The sequence below is a fragment of the Sander lucioperca genome, chromosome 21, assembly GCF_008315115.2.
Source record: "Sander lucioperca isolate FBNREF2018 chromosome 21, SLUC_FBN_1.2, whole genome shotgun sequence".
NCBI classification, from domain to species: Eukaryota; Metazoa; Chordata; class Actinopteri; order Perciformes; family Percidae; genus Sander; species Sander lucioperca.
This window is the reverse complement of record NC_050193.1, coordinates 20742942-20764423: the sequence shown is the minus strand read 5'-3', so window position 1 is coordinate 20764423 and position 21482 is coordinate 20742942. Positions and strand designations below refer to the sequence as shown.

At 38.2% G+C, this 21482-nt stretch overlaps 1 long non-coding RNA gene and 4 gene segments (V, D, J or C); all 5 read right to left on the bottom strand.

The window, feature by feature from the left end:
- Positions 1 to 479: 479 nt before the first annotated feature.
- On the bottom strand, positions 480 to 19804 carry LOC118494095. The segment is given in 3 exon segments: positions 480 to 748; positions 15457 to 15533; positions 19747 to 19804. Coding segments are annotated over 3 exon segments (351 nt in total).
- Positions 1084 to 1655, bottom strand: LOC116051935. The gene is made up of 3 exons (XR_004105460.1): positions 1499 to 1655; positions 1168 to 1172; positions 1084 to 1095 (listed from the first exon to the last, which is right to left on the bottom strand). It is a non-coding gene; the product is annotated as an uncharacterized LOC116051935 (long non-coding RNA).
- Positions 4585 to 5092, bottom strand: LOC118492903. The segment is given in 2 exon segments: positions 4585 to 4922; positions 5020 to 5092. Coding segments are annotated over 2 exon segments (351 nt in total).
- LOC118494092 lies at positions 5570 to 6093 on the bottom strand. The segment is given in 2 exon segments: positions 5570 to 5908; positions 6002 to 6093. Coding segments are annotated over 2 exon segments (366 nt in total).
- Positions 12270 to 12787, bottom strand: LOC116051905. The segment is given in 2 exon segments: positions 12270 to 12589; positions 12678 to 12787. Coding segments are annotated over 2 exon segments (354 nt in total).
- Positions 19805 to 21482: the final 1678 nt, after the last annotated feature.

Sequence of the window (21482 nt, the reverse complement as noted above, 5' to 3'; positions counted from 1 at the left end):
TGAAATGTTCAGGTCTTCATGTCTCATAAAGGAAAGGTGGAACTTTAACCTCTGACAAAAACATGTTAGATAGTTAATGAAAAGATTTTTGTTTGTAGTTTGACTAATTAACATCACAATGATGTTTCCTAAAGAGTATTCCATTACTGATGCAATTAGGATTTACATAATTATTAAATAATAGTGACACTGACTTTGAGGATTAATTTCTACTGTAGTTATATTACATTCGTTTAAAATAAAGTTGTGAGCTGAATTTATTCCATCACTTGAAGATTATAGTTATGAACATATAATGATTTATCATTGATTGAAATTTCAAAGTATTTAAATTGATACAAACTGTGGCTGTCAAATTGAATTAAGAACCATTTGTGTTGTGTATGTTTCTCTCTTTACTGTAACAGAGAGCTGGTGTTGAAACCATTAGTGGTCTGAGGGCTCCTCCTCTGGTGGCTTCATGTTACAAGTGTTCAGGCTCTGAGGGGTTTTTGTTCAGGTCTACTGATGGTTTGTGTTACTGTGGCTCTCTGGCACAGTAATACACAGCAGTGTCTTCAGGCTGCACATTCTGTCCATTTAGAGTCACTGTGTTGCTGGAAGAGTCCAAGCTGATACTGAACTTGTTCTTCAGTGAATCTTTGTAGTACGTTGTGGATCCAACACGTCCACTTACAATCCACTCCAGTCCTTTCCCTGCAGGCTGTCTGATCCAAGCTGTGTAGTAGCTGCTAACAGAATAAGAGACCTGACAGGTGATGGTCAGACGTTGACCTGGCTGCACAGTCACAGACGCTGGCTGGGTCAACTGCTCACACTTCACACCTGTTAAAAAAAGAAAAGGTTTTCTAACAAATGATCAAGTTGTACTGCAAAAGAAGAACTACTGACTTTGACAAAGAGACTCACATCCAGCTAACAACAGCAGCAGCAGAGCTACAGAGAACATGGTTTATGTTGAAACTGACAAGATGTGAGTTCTGATCCTCTTTAACCTCCACTGACAGTCTCATGTGAAGTCTTTATAACTGGGTCACCAGGAAGATTTCTGAGTTTGCATAGATTCAAACACATGGCATGTAATTGTGGGTTGGTCTGGAGCTACAAAAAGAAAAAAAGGAACCTGTTGTTATTATAAAGGTTAGCATTAACTAATGTTAGCTTCACACTAGCTGGTGTTTTTATACTAATTTCAGTGTCCAGCTCAAGCTTTTTGACTTTAACATGTAGTGTCTTTGTTAACCTCTGTTTGTCAGAATGACCATAACTCGACAGTGGCTGCAATGCTTCATTTCCAGCTTTGTCCAGCTGTCCACCTATTTTCCCTTTGTGTTAATGACAAAAAAATGCCACTGCGGGGATAATGTCCCAAAGTATCTATTAAAAAATGCTAATATCTTTCACATGTCTTACCTGTGCGCTGGCGCCAGGGTTGCCTTGGTGGAGCGGACGCCATGCTGACTGCCGAGTGAATACTGCATGGATGTATTAAGAGAACGGAATACTGTGGTGCATACATTCAAAGTCGTACATGGAAGTGGGAGAAGTCATTGTTCCTGCTGAACTGCACAATCTGGCACAGTTTATTGCTGTTATAGTGTAATTGGTACCACGTGTTGTCCAAAACAGTTTTTTAAATGGAACTTTGTCACTGGCATCAGTTTCTTTAGTAAAAATCACATGTATATGGTGGATAGAAAGCATTCAGTCATAGTTCTCGCAGTAACACAATTTCCTGAAGGCAACATGACTGAGGAGAGTCTTCTGCCTTCTTTGTTAGGCTGCTACTCATAATTCCATGCCCCTCTGAGTTGAAGCCACGCCCCCTACGCAAAATCAGGGCCAAAAGTCTGAAACTGAAAAAAACTGATCTGAAACTGAAAAACAGATCTGAAACTGAAAAAAAAAGATTTGAAGCCGTAAAAAAAAATAAGTTTTGAATGTGAAACTTCACATTCAAAACTGCAGAGTCTTCTTGTTTCAGACTTTTAACCTCTAAGGGCACAAGATTTTGGGAAGTGTCTTTGGTGATGGAAAACTGGCCTCGGACACTTTGGGCAAATATTGTGTCAGTTCCGCTATCAATGCGTCCGATCCATTCCAGTCCTTTCCCTGGTTTCTGACGAATCCAGTGCAGCCAAGCTAGAGGCAGTCCGTTCACATTACAGGACAGAGTGACTGGTTGTCCAGGTCTGCTCACCACTGGCTCTGAGGAGGTGAGGGACTGGCCCTGAGCAGCTGGAAGAGACAGAGTTTACATTACAGGGAGCCAGCCGACATCCAAAGCTCCATTTCTCCTCCTTCACTCAACCCCGACTTCACTCACCTGAAATGAGAGCCAAGAGGAGGACACTTTGTACAACTGTCATGGTGGGAACTTGACTCAGTCTGCAACTGCAGAGGGTTATGGGGATTATATATTGTGTTGACAGAATGGGTGGGGATTATGCATTACATGCAATTAACATTTAGCAGCGGGAGATACAGTTTTCCGTCAGAAGTGCTGGACTCTGTAGGAAAGAGAGAGAGAGAGAGAGAGAGAGAGAGAGAGAGAGAGAGAGAGAGAGAGAGAGGAGAGAGAGAGAGAGAGAGAGAGAGAGGTTTTCGAAACAGACTGAAATAAATATGTTCTTCATTGTTTTTGACAGTTTTTCAACTGTGTGCATTTCTAAGAGGGTAAGATTGTGTGGTGTGTAGTTCAATGTATAAAGTACAAGCTGTAATGTCAGTCTAAGACGTTAATTTAAAAGGTTATTGTTCACCTAAGTGAGGTGGATTACTGCTAATAGAGAAAACAATGTGACAAAGGAATGCTTAGTTTTTCCTCCAAGAGCCAAGGAAGTAAAAGTTTGCCTTATTGCAGTATTATTACAGTATCCATTCAGCTTCCAACCCAATGGCTTACATACACAAGAATAAACAGCAGCTCCTTCAGTCTTCTAGCTGTTTATATTGAAATTGATTTGAAATGATGAAAAGGAGAACTATACAACTAAATTAATATATGAAGAATCAGTCACTGCTGATCCAGCACCTAAATGTTCTATTTCTGTTGGGGTGAAGCAAGCTCTCAAAGGGTCTGAGTATAAAATTGTAGTTTTGAGTGGCAGTCAGTCAAAATCAATGAGATAAGCAGAACTAAGTGTTTCCATATAGAGGACAGAGAAACTTGAGACTGACCCCTTCTATGGTTTTTATGAAAGAAAATGTAACATTATTTGTCACTCCCACTTTAGATGCCACATGGCTGAAATGTGTATGTAGTATTTATTTTATTCATACCTGGATAAAGATTATTTTGCTGTCTTTGGCTCTTTTGTAAGGAAGTGATAATTGATAGGACCCCCTCTAAAATGATATGCTATATCTCAAATAAATTCAATAAATTGAAATTAAAGTAAGATATTGTTGTTGGTAGTTAATAATGTCTATCTTTTTCAGGGCACATTTTCATGTTTTTATTGAAAACAACAAAAGCTATAAAAAAATATTTTTTTCTAAGAATATATCTATAAGAACGGGATCTGCAGGATTTTGTACAGCTGCTCAACCAACTCCAGTCACTGTGGCTGTCGAGCACAATAATAAACAGCAGAATCTTCAGTCTTCAGACTGTTCATCTGCAGAAACAGCTGCTCTCTGCTGTTGTCTCTGGAGATGATAAACCGGCCTTGAACTGACTGAGAGTAGTAGATGCTAGCACTATCATATTTGATAGTTGCTAACCACTCCAGTCCTTTTCCAGGAGCCTGTCTGATCCAGGCCATCCAAGAGCTACCAAAGTTAAACCCAGAGGCTGTACAGGTCAATCTGTGAGATTCTCCAGGTCTTTTAACCACTGGTTCAGATTCTATTAGAGTCTGCCCATCAACACCTGTCAGGACAAAAGGAAAATGTGAAAAATGTCAGTTATAGAAATTAAAACTGTGTCAAATAAATATCAATGAAAATCTTCACCTGCCCAGCAGATAGTTAAAAGCAGCAGTCCTGTCCTATAGTCAATTATAGCCTATAGCCTATAATTCTATTTATTTATTAAATTAATTTATTAATGAAAAATGAATGTGCAAGAGTCTTAATTTGTGTAACATGTTTATCAGTATTAACATTATAGCCACATGTATTCTAACAATACACAAATTACATCTGTTTTTCTCAAGGTTTATTCAAAATACTTAAATTATGTTTAATCTTGGTATCAAGGCTCTGTTTCTCATTGGTCTCTGTGAGCAGAATGGGCAGCACATGAGAGCATTCACAATAATATAAATAATCGGTTTCATTCTGATCACCAACATCTAGTATCATTTATGACAACTGCTTTGTATTGATCTCACTGTGTCATACTATTATAACATTCATGGTTAGTATTTATGAATAAGACTTTTTATTTTGATGTATCATTGATTGTAATTTTAAAGTAATTAAATTGATGAAAACTGTGGCTGATAAATTGAATTAAGAACCATTTGTGTTGTGTCTGTTTCTCTCCTTGCTGTAACAGTGAGCTGGTGTTGAAACCATTAGTGGTCTGAGGGCTCCTCCTCTGGTGGCTTCATGTTACAAATGTTCAGGATCTGAGGGGTTTTTGTTCAGGTCTACTGATGGTTTGTGTTACTGTGGCTCTCTGGCACAGTAATACACAGCAGTGTCTTCAGGCTGCACATTCTGTCCATTTAGAGTCACTGTGTTGCTGGAAGAGTCCAAGCTGATACTGAACTTGTTCTTCAGTGAATCTTTGTAGTATGTGGTGCATCCAACACAGCCATATCCAATCCACTCCAGTCCTTTCCCTGCAGGCTGTCTGATCCAAGCTGTGTAGTAGCTACCAACAGAATAAGAGACCTGACAGGTGATGGTCAGACGTTGACCTGGCTGCACAGTCACAGAGGCTGGCTGTGTCAACTGTTCACACTTCACACCTGTGGAGGAAAACATGTTGAGTATTGAATCAGTGTAATAACAGTGAACAGTGTGCTGTGATCATACTGTCAGTGTCTCTGCCTCAGTGAGACTCACAGGATCCAGCAGCCAGCAGCAGCAGCAGAGCTACAGAGAACATGGTTGTTATTGAAGGTGATCTGATGGGAGCTTCTCTTCTTCTGCTGCAACTGACAGCATGAGATCAAGTCTTTATAGCAGACTGTGAAGAAGTTCACTTTGCATAGAGAAGGACACTGACAGGCTATAAAAGAAGGATGGACTATCCTGTCACAAGTAAAGCTTTAAATTGTGATATGAAATATATTTTTGACACATGAAAGAAAATGTAGGTATTATTACAAACTTAAAACAAACTTAAATTCCATTTGTTTTTAACAAATTGTCTAACACAAGTCAAACATTTCAGACAAATAGATTTATATTTACAACAGAATCAACAGATTAACAGAATATTTAATGTCTGCTTCAACTACAGTATATATGGGGGATCTGCAATAAAACATGTGTGAATGGAACAGTTTTATTGAGACTCTTTCTCTGAATGTGTTGATGATGTTGAACTGAAGCTTATTATGTGAATGAGAAAAGAAGAAAGCAAAGTTTTGACTTGTTTTGACATGTTGAGTTTTTGTACAGTGTTGCTCCTTCCTGTGTCACTGTGGCTCTCGAGCACAATAATAAACAGCAGAATCTTCAGTCTTCAGACTGTTCATCTGCAGATACAGCTGCTCTCTGCTGTTTTCTCTGGAGATGGTAAACCGGCCTTTGACTGACTGAGAGTAGTAGATGTAGCTACTAGAACCGCTGATGTAAGCAATCCATTCCAGTCCTTTTCCAGCAGCCTGTCTGATCCAAGCATTATTATAATCTCCACCAAACCCAGAATATGTGCAGGTCAGTCTGTGGGATTCTCCAGGTCTTTTAACCACTGGTTCAGACTCAGTCAGTGTTTGACCCTCAGTACCTACAGACATTTAAACAGCTCATTAGTTTCTGTAATGCAGCCATGTTGTCTTTGTACCAGGAGGTTTATCAGAAAAACATCTCTTGTTCTTACCTGCCCAGTTAAATGACAGGATGAGAAAAACAACCAAATAATCAGGTGTGATCATTGTTAAAGCCAGTTGTCTCTGTCCAGTCTACAGCGTGTATGTCAGTGATTTAATGTCTGTCCTTCACTCTGCAACACATATGTAGAGATGGAAGAGGTCAGAGATTTGCATTGACTCCTCCTCCTATAAGAGAAACTCAACACATCTCTGGGGGGAAATAAATGATAATTTTACATTATGATTATCATTATGATGCCATTAAGGGCCATCCATACTGGATATAACATGCAACACTTACAGCTCGATATCAACAATAGACATTATTAACCATTACTGTAAAAGCATGTTTAATTTACTGTTTTGTAAACAGGAAGTCACACACCACAACAGCAGCTGTTGCTTTTTATAATGTGCATGTATGTTTGCGTGTGTGTTTGGTTTAGAGACACTGTGACATTCTCCTTAGTGTCATGTGACGTCTTATCTTCTACTGCCACCTGGAGGTATTCTTGAAAATAAATTGTATGAGGTGTTTTTGTCAAGCCTCTCTGCTTCCTTTAACCACTGTGTGTTTTGCACAGTAATACACAGCAGAGTCATCTGGCTTTAAGTTGGACAGTCTCAGATACACCATGCTGTTGCTGTCATCTCTACTGATTTCTACATGGCCCTGCACACTGCTGGCATAAGTGTTACTACTTGAAGCAGAGAAGCCTCTCCCTATCCATTCCATTCCTTCTCCTGCAGGTTGTCTGATCCAGCTCATAACACAGCAGCTAAATGTGAAGCCAGATCCCCTGCAGGAGAGACTGAGAGTCTCCCCAGGCTTTTTCACTACTGAACTGGAAGGAATAGACTCCATACTTTGACCTGTACAACCTGATGAGATGAAAGGAGAGAAGAACCACAGAATAAAGTGAGACAGGCATCTGGGAAGTTTTCTGGTGTCACTGACTGACCATCAGTCCATGTTGTCTGAGAAAAGAAAACACAGCAAGAAGCAGGAGAACTCACAGGGCAGAGAGAGAGCAACCAGCAGAAGAGTGAGTGTGTTCATCATCCTGAGGCTGGAGATGTGACATCTGATGCTCCACACAAAGAACAAGAGCAGTCAGCAGGACAGAAGTACACTGCACAGACTGAAGATTTGCATCAGGACATAATGGGGAGGGAGTGGCTCCTAAACCAGCACTCTGTTATAGTTTGTATAATTTATTATTTGTTCATTTTTTAATTATAGTTGCTTGTCATTCTATGTTAGATACAATATCACATTCAGAGACAAGAGCACTTTTTGTTTTGTATTGTTCTATCGGTTACACTTTGTAATTATGGTAGATGAATTGTCGTGAATTCATGCATGACTTCATGCAAGAAAGATCATGAATTCATGTTGTACTTCAGGAATGTACAAAGATTAATAGGATATCATGCATGACTTAATGCAGGAACATTACGTTAATTAATGCATCAATTAAGGTATTTGAATCATCAAGATTTCTGATTTATTAATGATGTTCATGTCTTCTTCAAAGAATTGACCAGTCACAGCAGTGTACATTTATTCAGAAAACCTGTACTGTGGGTTGGTAAAATAATACTGAGGTCACTACATTGACACAAACTACAGTATACTGCAGATGCATTTTTATGGTTCCTGTATTCACAACAACATAAGGCACTTAAACAGTAATGCCTGAGAACAATGCTCACCCAAGTAGGATATTTATGAATTTTACTTTTTACTAACTTACTACTTGACAATGTTTTTTATTTGACGGGTCACAAAGATTTCCAGTCCCATTATTATAAAGTGTTACCGTTCTATAATTTAACCATAAATAAAGGCCGTTTGTATGGTACATGTTAAGTTGAACTGAAGAATTAATGATTACATTACATTTGACGCTTTTATCCATAGCAATCTCATGTAAATTAGTGTTTGAGTCACATGCTGGTTGCTGGGTATTTGTGCAGGTCTGTTGGTGGTTTGCATCACTGTGTAGCTTACACGGACACAGTAATACACAGCTGTGTCCTCAGGCTGCACATTCACTCCTGTTAATGTCACCGAGCTAGTAGACGTGTGTGTGTAGTGATCAGTGTTGGGAGTAACGCGTTACAAAAGTAACGCAATTACAGTAATGTATTCCTTTTTGCTGTAATGCAGTAATATAACGCATTAATAATTAAATTTCGGTAATATTATACTCGTTACAATCTCAGTAACGCGAGTTACAACGCATTTTAACGCAACATTTAGTGGTGCATTGGTTTTTTTAAGAATTCACCAACACCGCGACACATTTCTTCACAGGAAAAAAAAAAAGCCGTATTATTTTCCTGTCGCTGTATTCGATGGTTGAGATGACTGCAGAGACAAATACATTTGCGAGATGGATATTATTTTCAGGAGTTATTACGCTGCGTTGAAGTGAGCTGTCCTTTTTCTGTTCCCGTGGTCAGAACCAGAGACGGTACGGACAGCATGTATGTCCCAACAGGTGACGGTACGTCAGCGGCTGACAGATATAAACATGTCGGGAATTAATGTTGAGGCTTGCTACACGTAAATATCATTGCATTTTTATCAGCCGTGGAGAGTAACTACGCCCGTAGTGGAATGGCTTCGAATGACGACCAAAAACGCTTGTCTTTTACTGTGACCATTTACTGTTCAATATGTTGCAGTTTTACAAACAAGAAAGTGGACATGTTGCATCTCAGTAAGCTAGCAAGAGTAGGCTACACAACAGACAACTTCCGTGTAGCCTACTTCAAAATAAAAGCACTTCCTGTGACGGTTCGCAGTAAAACTAAATTACTGTTAAATAAGGTTGTGTAGGCTACCTTTTCACAAATCAGCTGTAAATCAAGTACTGTAAATAATGTTAATAGTGAGTTTTAATCACACTATAATTGAACATTTCCTTTAGAGTGTTTTAAACTAAACAACATGAATTTCTTATTGAAGTGCTATAAACAAACATTTTACAACAATGCCATACTTTTGAGTATTTTCATTTTCTCCTACTTGCCTATTACATGTTTTACTTATCTATTTTGTATAGCTTTAGTTACTTTGCATATTTATATTAATTATACAAATATAAATAATCTATGATGTATTAAAGTGGATAAAGACGAGACTTTATTGATCCGGTGGTGAAATTCACAAGCTAGCTGCCAAATCAAACTTCCCCTGTTATTTTGGTGAAAGTAACTCAAAAGTAATGCAAAAGTAGTGTAACGCATTACAATTCAGAGACAGTAATATTGTAATATATCTAATTACTCTCAAATGACAGTAACTAGTAATCTATAATGTATTACATTTTGGAAGTAACTTGCCCAACACTGGTAGTGATCAACAACTTACCCATTACCCAGGTTAGCTCTTACAAGTACCTTGGTGTGCATATCGATAATGCACTTAGCTGGAAGGACCACGTGAACACTCTCTGTTCCAGATTTCAACAGAGGATGCTTTTTCTACGAAGACTTAGAGTGTATGGAGTTGAGCAAAAAATGATGTTGTTGTTCTATCATGCAATACTAGAGAGTATTCTAAGATATGGCATCACAACATGGTATGGTAACCTAACAGTACAGTCCAAATCACAGATTGCCCATCAAGTACAGACAGCTATGAAGATTATGGGGGTCAAAAACATCTGTCCCCCCAGACAATTTATGAGCAGTTGGTTATCAGACAGGCACAAAAAATAGTTTCCGATCCGACTCACATACTTCACCCAGAATTTCAGCTTTTACCCTCTGGTAGAAGATTCAGGGTTCCTAGATGCAGGCTAAACCGACATAAACACTCATTTGTGCCTATGTCCATTAAGCTTCTCAACACCACCATGTAGGCTGGCTGGGTTGTGTCCTATTTTGTCGGGCGATAAGTAGCGTACTGCATGGGCTATGTGGAAATGTGTCATTTGTGCAATATGTAGGCTATTAGGGTGTCATTTATGTCATTTGTGCAATGCATAGGCTATTGGGGTTGTGCAATATGTTAGTTGTCCAATGCGTAGTCTATTGAGGTTGTGCATTGTCAGTGCATTATGTAATTTGTGCGATACGTAGGCTATTGGGGTTGTGCAATATGTCAGTACATTGTGTAATTTGAGCAATATGTTTAGGGATGGGCAATACCGTTTGCTGTGAAAAATCGTACTGTGCAAGCACTGTGCCACACTTATTGCGGAGAATACGACCGACGGGGTTGTTCAATGGGAAGTGCCAATGAAAGGAGTAGTTAGGGACTGTTCATTATTTAATTAAGGGGCCACCAGAGGAGTTTTGTGGCCTCTAACCTAAAAAGACTTGACCCTCTCCTCGTCATTAATAATTCTCCTATTACCCTGCAAAATTATTTAAAAAAAGAGCCATTATCCTCCCCTTGCATGCAAGTTTGCACTTAGCAAAGAAATACAGACACCATTTGATTTTTACAGCCATGATGTACAGGAGTTAACCTCTGCATTCTCATCTTACACATCCTACTCCTCTGTTATGGTGTAGTGGCCATTTCAGTAGATTTACTCACTAACATTGTTGTGGAAACACAATAAGCACTGGAAACTAAATGCACACTTCATGCATTACTGCATTACTTCAAATACTAAGTTACTCCTCTAGTAAACTAGTATTCACATGAAATAAAACAATAAAACATTGAGACCATTCAGCAAAGGACGCTGGGATATAACCAATTAAACACTGGTTGCTATGGACTTGTCACTAGGCTTCGTCATTGTATATTTTAGCACATAGGTAAAGCTGCCGAAGCTGAACGTTATTTTCCAAAACACATATGTTTATTTTTAAAGCAGATTTTAAGTTACATTGTAACAATTTATCAATTCGCCCTTATGAAATCCAATCGCGGCACGGCTGTTTTGGAACACAATAAACAGACGCTTAAATTCAACTAAAATGTAACAGTGAACAATCAGTGTTCGACCTACAGCCTGTTGAGATGCCTCTCCAAACTCACCATAAAACGTTAAAACACGTTGAGAAAATGTATTTATTTTGCCGTAATCCAATGACACGGAAAAAAAGTAATCCACAGCGATCAGTAGATCCACAAACAGAGTCACGGTGTATCCAGCAAGGACGATATGAGCGTCACATTCACCAGCCAGCTCAAAACAGGTGAACGAGGCCTCTCCACTTCGCCGTTTAAACAAAGTGGAATTAAACGTATAAAAGTCTAAATCTACACAAAACCCGCAATCAATTAGTAAGCTGACATCACATTTATATACATGGCATTTAGGAAACCTTTATTGCAAGGTTGGCATGGCAAGATGTCCAGATAGTGTAACAGTAACTTTCGTTTTTTGCGTCCTGCTGCTCCCATCGTCAGCCAGGTAATATATTTTTTTACTAAAGCAGTATATGAAATCTGATGTATTACCTATCACCATTTAGTTGTTTTGTGTTATTTAAGATATTTATAAAATATCTGGTCATGCCAGATGTAATTATTCCACTAATTTTTTAAACAATGCAATTACCTGTTTGAGCCACCAGGGGGAAGCGCTCCTCCTGCCCCCCCCAGCAAACTCCGCGTATGCGGTCAGACCCATCTGCTAGGGGGCCGAGACTGAGAGCTACATGGATAAATATGCACCAAACAAGCCACTTTGAAATTTTGCTCTTTTCATGAATAAAAAAGTTGGGTTTTACCTTCATATGTGTGTGGTTATGTCAGAAATAAAATCATATATCAAATATCATGCAGCATGATTTTTACTAGTTTTTTTTCAGAATTCGTAAAAGCCAGTCATACAACAATCATACTCAAATGTCTGTGTTGTCTCATTTTGAATGACTTGACCTGAGGACATTAGTCATGTGAGACAGTGCAGAGTTTATCAGCCCAGGGAGGATGAGGAAAGACAAGAAATGTTTCTTACTGCAGGAGTTGAAGTAGTTTAATTTAAGCAACCAGATCGTTGTGATGTTTTTGGCACTTTTACCAACAAGTGGTCTTTATTGTGTTTTTGTGTGTTTAATATTGAGTAATAATATTTCTCAGGAAAGCAGGACGTTATATAATGAAGGTGAAGAGACGAAGGGTAATTTATTATCTAAAAATGATATTTAATGTAAACCTTAGGGGAAAAAACATAGAAAAAAATAGTAATATTAAAAATATAATGTAAAAATATATGGTATAAATATTACATACATATATCATCTTCATTATTTGGCTTCATCAGCCCAGTAAGAATACTGTAGGATTTTGTACAGCTGCTCAACCAACTCCAGTCACTGTGGCTCTCGAGCACAATAATAAACAGCAGAATCTTCAGTCTTCAGACTGTTCATCTGCAGATACAGCTGCTCTCTGCTGTCGTCTCTGGAGATGGTAAACCGGCCCTGAACTGACTGAGAGTAGTAGCTACTACTGTAGATACTCGCAACCCACTCCAGTCCTTTTCCAGGAGCCTGTCTGACCCAGGCCATATAGTAGCTGCTGAGTGTGAATCCAGATGTTGTACAGGTCAATCTGTGGGATTCTCCAGGTCTTTTAATCGCTGGTTCAGATTCTGTCAGAGTCTGACCATCAACACCTGTCAAGTGGATAAAAAACATTGAGTGAAATAAGCTGATGACACCAAATAAAAGCTATGTCAAATTAAGATCAGTGAAAATCTTCACCTGCCCAGCAGAGAGTTAAAAGCAGCAGTCCTGTCCTATAGTCCATCATGTTAAACTGTGTGTCCACTGTTCTCTGTCCTCCTCTCTGCACTCAGATAAGTAGAGCTGGAAGATATCTGAGTTTTGCATTGACTCCTCCTCACAGGGAGGAAACATCTGGACTGGAGATATTTAATGAAACTGAGTCAGAGTCAACCCACCAAGTCAGCTGTTTTAATGTTTGTTTGACATGTTTTAATTTGTGTAAAATGTTTATCAATATTAACACCACAACCGTATATGTATTCTAATACACACAAATGACATCTGACACATTAACATACAAAGTTTAATTACATGTATTCAATTATGAATTATCTTGTTATCAAGGTTTTGTTTCTCATTAGTCACTTTGAACATAATAGGAAGCAAATGAGAGCATTCACAATAACATAAATAAACTACAGTTTTAGTCTGATCACTAACATTAAAAGCATTTCTGAAAATTGCTCTATTATCATCTCGCTTTGTCATTATAACATGCATGGTTTGTACTTATGAATATGATTTTGTGTAATATTGTTTACATATAGTTAGTTTGAATTCCATAAACATTAATTGTATTAACTCATTAGAGAGTGCTGTCTTTATTAATGTTCACATTTAGAACATGTGTGTGTGGTTGAGTTTTGCTGGTTGCTGGGTATTTGTGCAGTCTGTTGGTGGTTTGTATCACTGTGGGGTAACGTACACAGTAATACACAGCTGTGTCCTCAGGCTGCACATTCTGTCCTTTTAGAGTCACTGTTAGAGCAGAAGTGTCTCTGCTGTAGCTGAACTTGTTCTTCAGAGGATTATTTTGGTAAAAGTTTCCTCCACCCCACTGATGGGAAATCCAGTCCATTGGTTTTCCTTCACTCTGTCTGATCCAACCTGTTGCATAGCTGTTATCAGTCAAAGAATAACCAGAGACCTGACAGCTGATGGTCAGAGACTGTCCAGGCTGAACAACCATTGAGTCTGTCTGGATGAGATCAATACTGTTCACACCTGTGGAAACACAAATCAACATTATCTCCATCATTCATCTGACTATTCAGTGTTTCTAATGTGTGTATTAGAGTGAATCCACTGAAAGCTCCTCACAGGATCCAGCAGCCAGCAGCAGTATCAGAGCTACAGAGAACATGTTGATGTTGAAGCTGAACTGATGTGAGCTCTTCTGTCTCTCACTGACACACACACAATTCAGTTCTTTATGAGGCCACACACAAGGAGGCTGATTTACATACTGATGACAGTAAATCAGCTGACTAAAGTATATTTGAATAATTCAAAATGAAGATGAAATGTTCAGGTCGTCATCTCTCACTAAGAAAAGGTGGAACTTTAATCTCTGACAAGTACGTTAGTTAATGAAAATACGTTTTTTTTGTAGTTTGACTAATTAAAGGAACACGCCGACTTATTGGGACTTTATTGGGACACTTATTCACCGTAACCCCCAGAGTTAGATAAGTCCATATATACCCTTCTCATGTCCGTGCGTGTTGTAACCATGGTTGTAATGCTGTCTGACGGTTACCCCAGTAGCTTAGCCTAGCACAGAACCTGCAGGTAACTGGTTCCAACTAGCCTACTGCTCCGAATAAGTGACAAAATAACGCCAACATGTTCCTATTTACATGTTGTGATTTGTATAGTCACAGCGTGTACAAAAAACAACGTGACATGAGACACAGCCATCTTCTAACCGTAAACAAACTGGGAACTATATTCTCAGAAATGCTAAGCTCTGCTACTTCTGCTACTTGGGCGGAGTGATTTGCTTTGCAGCAAGGCTTTCTGTGAATATAGTTCCCAGTTTGTTTACGGTTAGAAGATGGCTGTGTCTCATGTCACGTTGTTTTTTGTACACGCTGTGACTCTACAAATCACGACATGTAAACAGGAACATGTTGGCGTTATTTTGTCACTTATTCGGAGCAGTAGGCTAGTTGCAACCAGTTACCTGCAGGTTCTGTGCTAGGCTAAGCTACCGGTGGAACCGTCAGACAAAGTTACAACACGCACGGAGATGAGAAGGGTATGTATCGACTTACTATGTGTCTTACTCTGGGGGTTACGGTGAATAAACTAAAGTCCCAATAAGTCGGCGTGTTCCGTTAACATCACAATGATGTTTCCTTAACACTATTCCGTTACTGATGCAGTTATGATTTACATAATTATTAATAATATTATGGAAGAGACACTGACTTTGAGGATTCATTTCTACTGTTAGATTACATTCTTTTAAAATGAAGTTGTGAGCTGAATTTATTCCATCACTTGAAGATTATACAGTATATACATATTATGATGTATCATTTATTGTAATTTTAAAGTATTTAAATTGATGAAAACTGTGGCTGTTAAATTGAATTAAGAACCATTTGTGTCTGTTTCTCTCTTTACTGTAACAGTGAGCTGGTGTTGAAACCATTAGTGGTCTGAGGACTCCTCCTCTGGTGGCTTCATGTTACAAGTGTTCAGGCTCTGAGGGGTTTTTGTTCAGGTCTACTGATGGTTTGTGTTACTGTGGCTCTCTGGCACAGTAATACACAGCAGTGTCTTCAGGCTGCACATGCTGTCCATTTAGAGTCACTGTCTTGCTGGAAGAGTCAAAGCTGATACTGAAGTTGTTCTTTAGTGAATCTTTGTAGTATGAATCTCCAGTATTTTTCATTCCAATCCACTCCAGTCCTTTCCCTGCAGGCTGTCTGATCCAAGCTGTGAGGTAGCCAAGAGAATAAGAGACCTGACAGGTGATGGTCAGACGTTGACCTGGCTGCACAGTCACAGAGGCTGGCTGGGTCAACTGTTCACACTTCATACCTGTTAAAAAAGAAAATGTTTTGTAGCAAATTATCAAGTTATACTGCAACAGATGAACTGTTGACTTTAACAAATCCAGAGAGACTCACATCCATCTGCCAACAGCAGCAGCAGAGCTACAGAGAACATGGTTTATGTTGAAACTGACGTGCTGTGAACTCCACTGACAGCCTGATGTGATGTTTTTATAGCTGAGAAACAAGGAAGGTCACTGAGTTTGCATAAAATCAAACATATGAAGCATCAATGTTGGTCTAACTGGAGTCAATAGAAGAGTTTGTTCAGTGTTATTATATCTGCAGAGTGAAAATATGCCTGGATTTTTTGATTTCTTCATATCTAGGTACAGATAACTGTATTGCATTAAACTGTCAGTATTGTCTCCACTTACTTTCTCGACTTACATTTGTGTTAATACACAACAATAATTCCTTAATGACTATGTTATTATTCTGTCTTCAAACATTAAAAATCTCTTTTATATAAAATAGTTAATTCCATACACGATACCAGTAAATTCAATCTAAACAATAATGTTAAATGCTGTCATCACTCATCTCCACTTTCAGCTGTTTTCTCTTAGAAATAATTTTAATGAAATTACAGTATGTGATGAAAAGAGTGACATATTCTTATTTACCTATTGATTTTATTACAGAGCAATATGAATAATTTCAGAGTTTGAGTATCAGTCAGTTAAGATCAATGAGAACAGCAGATCTGAGTTTCTCCTTTTAGTAACAGAGGAGAGAGAAACTAGACACTGACTGTCCTCTAGTGATTTTATAAAAGAAACAGAAACATTATTTTTCAGTCTCATAGATTCCACATCATATCATTTACAGACCGTATTGTTTCTTACTTTGTAGAAATGTAAAGTATTTGTAGAAGTTTAATTTCAGCAACCAGATTGTTGGGCTGTCTTTGGACCTTGTATCAATGAGTGATCTTTATTGTATTTTGTGTTTTCAAGTTTGTGTATAATGCAGGGAGGATTATACATTTTTAATAAAAACACATATGAAAATAAAATCACAGAATATAAAACAACTTAACAACCTGAAAACAACAAAAATGTAATATAGAATGTTTAAATATATACATTTTATGAAAGATATTTCAAACGTGTGCACTACCAGCCAGTAAGAATGAGTACTGTAGGATTTTGTACAGCTGCTCAACCAACTCCAGTTACTGTGGGTCTCGAGCACAATAATAAACAGCAGAATCTTCAGTCTTCAGACTGTTCATCTGCAGATACAGCTGCTCTCTGCTGTTGTCTCTGGAGATGATAAACCGGCCTTGGACTGACTGAGAGTAGTATTTACTACCACCAGTATCAGCAGTAGCAACCCACTCCAGTCCTTTTCCAGGAGCCTGTCTGATCCAGGCCATCCAGTTACTACTGAATGACAATCCAGATGTTGTACAGGTCAACCAAATATGATAAGCATGTCATGCATTACCTTGGTACAAAGATCAGAGAAAATCTTTATGTGAAATATGTTAGTAATACAAATGGGAATGTCAAATCAAGATCAGCAGAGAGTTAAAAGCAGCAGTCCTGTCCTATAGTCCATCATGTTAAACTGTGTGTCCACTGTTCTCTGTCCTCCTCTCTGCACTCAGATAAGTAGAGGTGGAAGATATCTGAGTTTTGCATTGACTCCTCCTCACAGGGAGGAAAACATCTGGACTTGAATCTAAAATCTTCTTTGATGAAACTAGAATATATTTTTATTGAATTAAATTAAATTAACTTTAATGCTATTTTAAAATGAGTAACTAGGCTATCAACTTTACCACAACAATAATTTAAGCATAATTTATGTCATCTGATTGATTGAAGCAGTGGTGCCCAGCACACATGGATGTGGCATTTTGAAGGTTTATGGTCATTTCATGGCAGAAGAGTTTGTAACAGATGATCATTCTGAGGAGAACATCAATCTCTGGAGCATTAGGCTTGAAAACAATTAAATAAAAACAATCTGCTTTAGTTCCCTGTCTTTTGTTCCTGTATATGGACGTCACTGGGATAACTGTTAAGGTCATACAACCTTTTTTTAACATTCAAGTGACCTCATTGCAGCACAAATATTCTAATAGCCCAGTTTTTCCTGAAAAAAATGATGTTCATAAATTGACTGTAGACAACAGGGTTGATGTTTTACAAGCTTTTTTAGAAACTAAAACCAGACGGACAATGAGATGTAAAAAGGCCCTTAGGGCTGGTAGGGTTAAAGCCAGTCCTTGTCTGCCCTCTAGAGTTTTAAAACAGGAATGGTAGCTACTTTTAAACATTAGAGAACGATTACTCACTTGTGACACCCAAAAAAACGTTTGTTATTGAAGCTCTGTACTTGTTCCCTGCTTACCTTCCTTCCATCCAATGCATGCTGGGATACTCTCAAGCACCAACATGACAGTGAATGAAAAGCAGACGGTGCATTATTGTAACTGATGTTTAGAGGACTAGAATTACTAAAAATACTTAATATTTCGTCATTACAGCTCAGAATGTTTGTTTTTTTTACCTTTAAATATTTGAAAACAAAACAAATGGCATTTTATCCTTATGTATTTCCATTTATATCAGTTTTCGACAAAAATCATTCCACCCATCATTTGTTTCTAACTTATTTTCATGATTTTGCATCTTATGAAGGAATGAATTCTGAACCATCAAAAGGTCAAAATCATTTCATAAAAAACTTGTGTACAATCTGAAATAATGTGGAAGCTTTTTAATTTTAAATGTTACCAAAATGTTGATTTTTGCATGATCTTCAAAAATGTACTTATGAAGTGGACACAGTTTCACCGCACTAATACATGTAACGTGTCGACAGTATGGCAAAAAACAGTGATAAGGAGTCAACTGAATGTTCCCATTGTGATTGTGAATAGAGGAAGTAGTTTTTGTATGACTCTCATATTATCGTCTCTCACTGTGTCTCTTCTGGCACAGTAATACACTGCTGTGTCCTCGGTCTTCAGACTGTTCATCTGCAGATAGACTTTACTGCTGGAGTCATCTCTGGAGATGGTGAATCTCCCCTGGACTGACTGGGAGTAATAGATAGGAGTACTAGATGTGCCTATATATGCGATCCATTCCAGTCGTTTTCCAGGAGCCTGTCTGACCCAGCTCATAGCGTAGCTGCTGAGTGTGAATCCAGATGTGGTACAGGTCAATCTGTGAGATTCTCCAGGTCTTTTAATCGCTGGTTCAGATTCTGTCAGAGTCTGACCATCAACACCTGTCAAGAGGGTAAAAAACATCAAGTGAAATAAGATGATGACACAAATGAAAGCTATGTTAAATTAATATCAGTAAAAAATCTTCACCTGTCCAGCAGATAGTTCAAAGCAGCAGTCCTGTCCTATAGTCCATCATGTTAAACTGTGTGTCCACTGTTCTCTGTCCTCCTCTCTGCACTCAGATAAGTAGAGGTGGAAGATATCTGAGTTTTGCATCGACTCCTCCTCACAGGGAGGAAACATCTGGACTGGAGATATTTAATGAAACTGAGTCAGAGTCAACCCTCTAAGTCAGCTGTTTTGACCTTTGTCTGACATGTTTTAATTTGTGTAAAATGTTTCAGTATAAAAACCATAAGCCAATTTATTCTAATAATATACAAATGACATCTGACACATTAAGATACAAGAGTTTTTCAAATGTGTTAATTTATAATTAATCTTGTTATCAAGTTCTCTGTTTCTCATTAGTCATTTTGAGAACAATAGGCAGCACATGGAGTATTTACATTCATGTACAATTTCATAACATCTACTATCATTTTTGACAATGATGTTATTGTCATTTCACCATTGTATACTATTATAACATTATGGTTTGTACTTGACTTTGGCAACTTAGTATTACAGTAGATAATGCTTTGACAATTGAAGAAACTCTGTCTAATACTCTAAGTGATGTCACATCATGAAGAGAATACATATTTACTCATGAATATAAAGTAAAATATATAGAAATATAATGTAGATATATCAAAGTGCTTTGTAAGGGGTGGGGGGGGGGGGGCTCAGATGTAATTAAGATCACATTGCTGTTTGTTGTCTGTGGGGGGTTTTGTGCACACTTCACACCTGTGGAGGAAAACATGTTGAGTATTGAATCAGTGTAATAACAGTGAACAGTGTGCTGTGATCATACTGTCAGTGTCTCTGCCTCAGTGAGACTCACAGGATCCAGCAGCCAGCAGCAGCAGCAGAGCTACAGAGAACATGGTTGTTATTGAAGGTGATCTGATGGGAGCTTCTCTTCTTCTGCTGCAACTGACAGCATGATATCAAGTCTTTATAGCAGACTGTGAGGAAGTTCACTTTGCATAGAGAAGGACACTGACAGGTTATAAAAGAAGGATGGACTGTCCTGTCACAAGAAAAGCTTTAAATTGTGTTTGGACTTACAATAACTTAAAGGTCAATTTATTATATTTTTTACAAAACTTCAAACACAAGTCATAAGAGTTAGATGAAAACATTTACATTTGCATTAAGATTAACAGAATAGTTAATGTTCCCAGGCTCAACTGAATATGAGAGAACACTTGTCTGAATGAAGCAGTTTTATTGAGACTTTGTTTCTCTGAATGTGTTCATGATTTTGAACTGTTATTTAACTGTCAGTTGTTGTGAATGTGAAAAAGCAGAAAGCAAACTTTTGGCTTGTTGAGTTTTTGTACAGCGTTCCTCCTTCTTGTGTCACTGTGGCCATCGAGAACAATAATAAACAGCAGAATCTTCAGTCTTCAGACTGTTCATCTGCAGATACAGCTTTTTTCATAATGGGAAGAGTTGTTGCTCAGATCTATGAACAGACAAATTTAAACAATCTATCAAGTCAGAAGATATTTAAAACAGACAAAGAAAAAGTATCAAGTATCACTGTATCTGTTATTTCACTGAGTAGGCCTACTTGCATTCACAGAAGAAACAAAAAGTTGTTTCTTATCAGTCACAGTGCAATAAATAAAATCAAGAATAAATACTTACGAGTAAAAAAACAGTCATATCTAAAATAGAGCTAAAATCCAACATTTAGACAGAACAATCAGTCCATAAAGCCCGAGACACACCAAGCCGATAATTGGCCGTCTGACAGTCTGGCGAGGTCAGTGACTCGAGTCTGTTCGGTGTGTTCCGTGCCGTCGTCCATCCGAGGGGCCGTCTGCCTTCATTTTGGCCGATTTGACATGTTGAATCGGAAGGCGGGGACTGCCGGCAGTCGGACTCAAATGACCAATCTGATTCATAGAGTGCTAACCCAGAAACAAGGAGCGGGATGAGAGTGACTAGAGTCTCTGAACAGTCCATTGATTATTTGTACTGCTTGTGGGAAGAAGCTGTTAATCATCCTGCTGGTCCTAAAGCTGATGTTGTAGGACCTGCAAAAGTGGCAACAATGTTTTGATTTGTTAAATATCTTCACTTCCTTTTTATGGCTGTACAATTTGTTAATTTCAGGATTTTGTGTGGATTTGGTTCTGTATAGGAAAATCATTTTAAAACAAAATGTAAAAAAAACAAATGTGTGTACATTCTCAACATAATGTGGAAGCTTTTTATTTTTAAATGTTACCAAAATGTTGATTTTCGTATGATCTTCATGCAGGTACTTGTTAATACACATGGACACAGTTTCACCACACTAATACAGAGAACTTATCAGCAGTATGGCAAAAAAGTGATACTGAGACAGCTTAATGTCAGTGGTGGTGAAAAAAAAGAGGAAGTAGTTTTTGTATTACTCTCCTATTATCGTCTCTCACTGTGTCTCTCGTGCACAGTAATACACTGCTGTGTCCTCGGTCTTCAGACTGTTCATCTGCAGATAGACTTTACTGCTGGAGTCATCTCTGGAGATGGTGAATCTCCCCTGGACTGACTGGGAGTAATAGAGATAAGAACTGCCTGTGT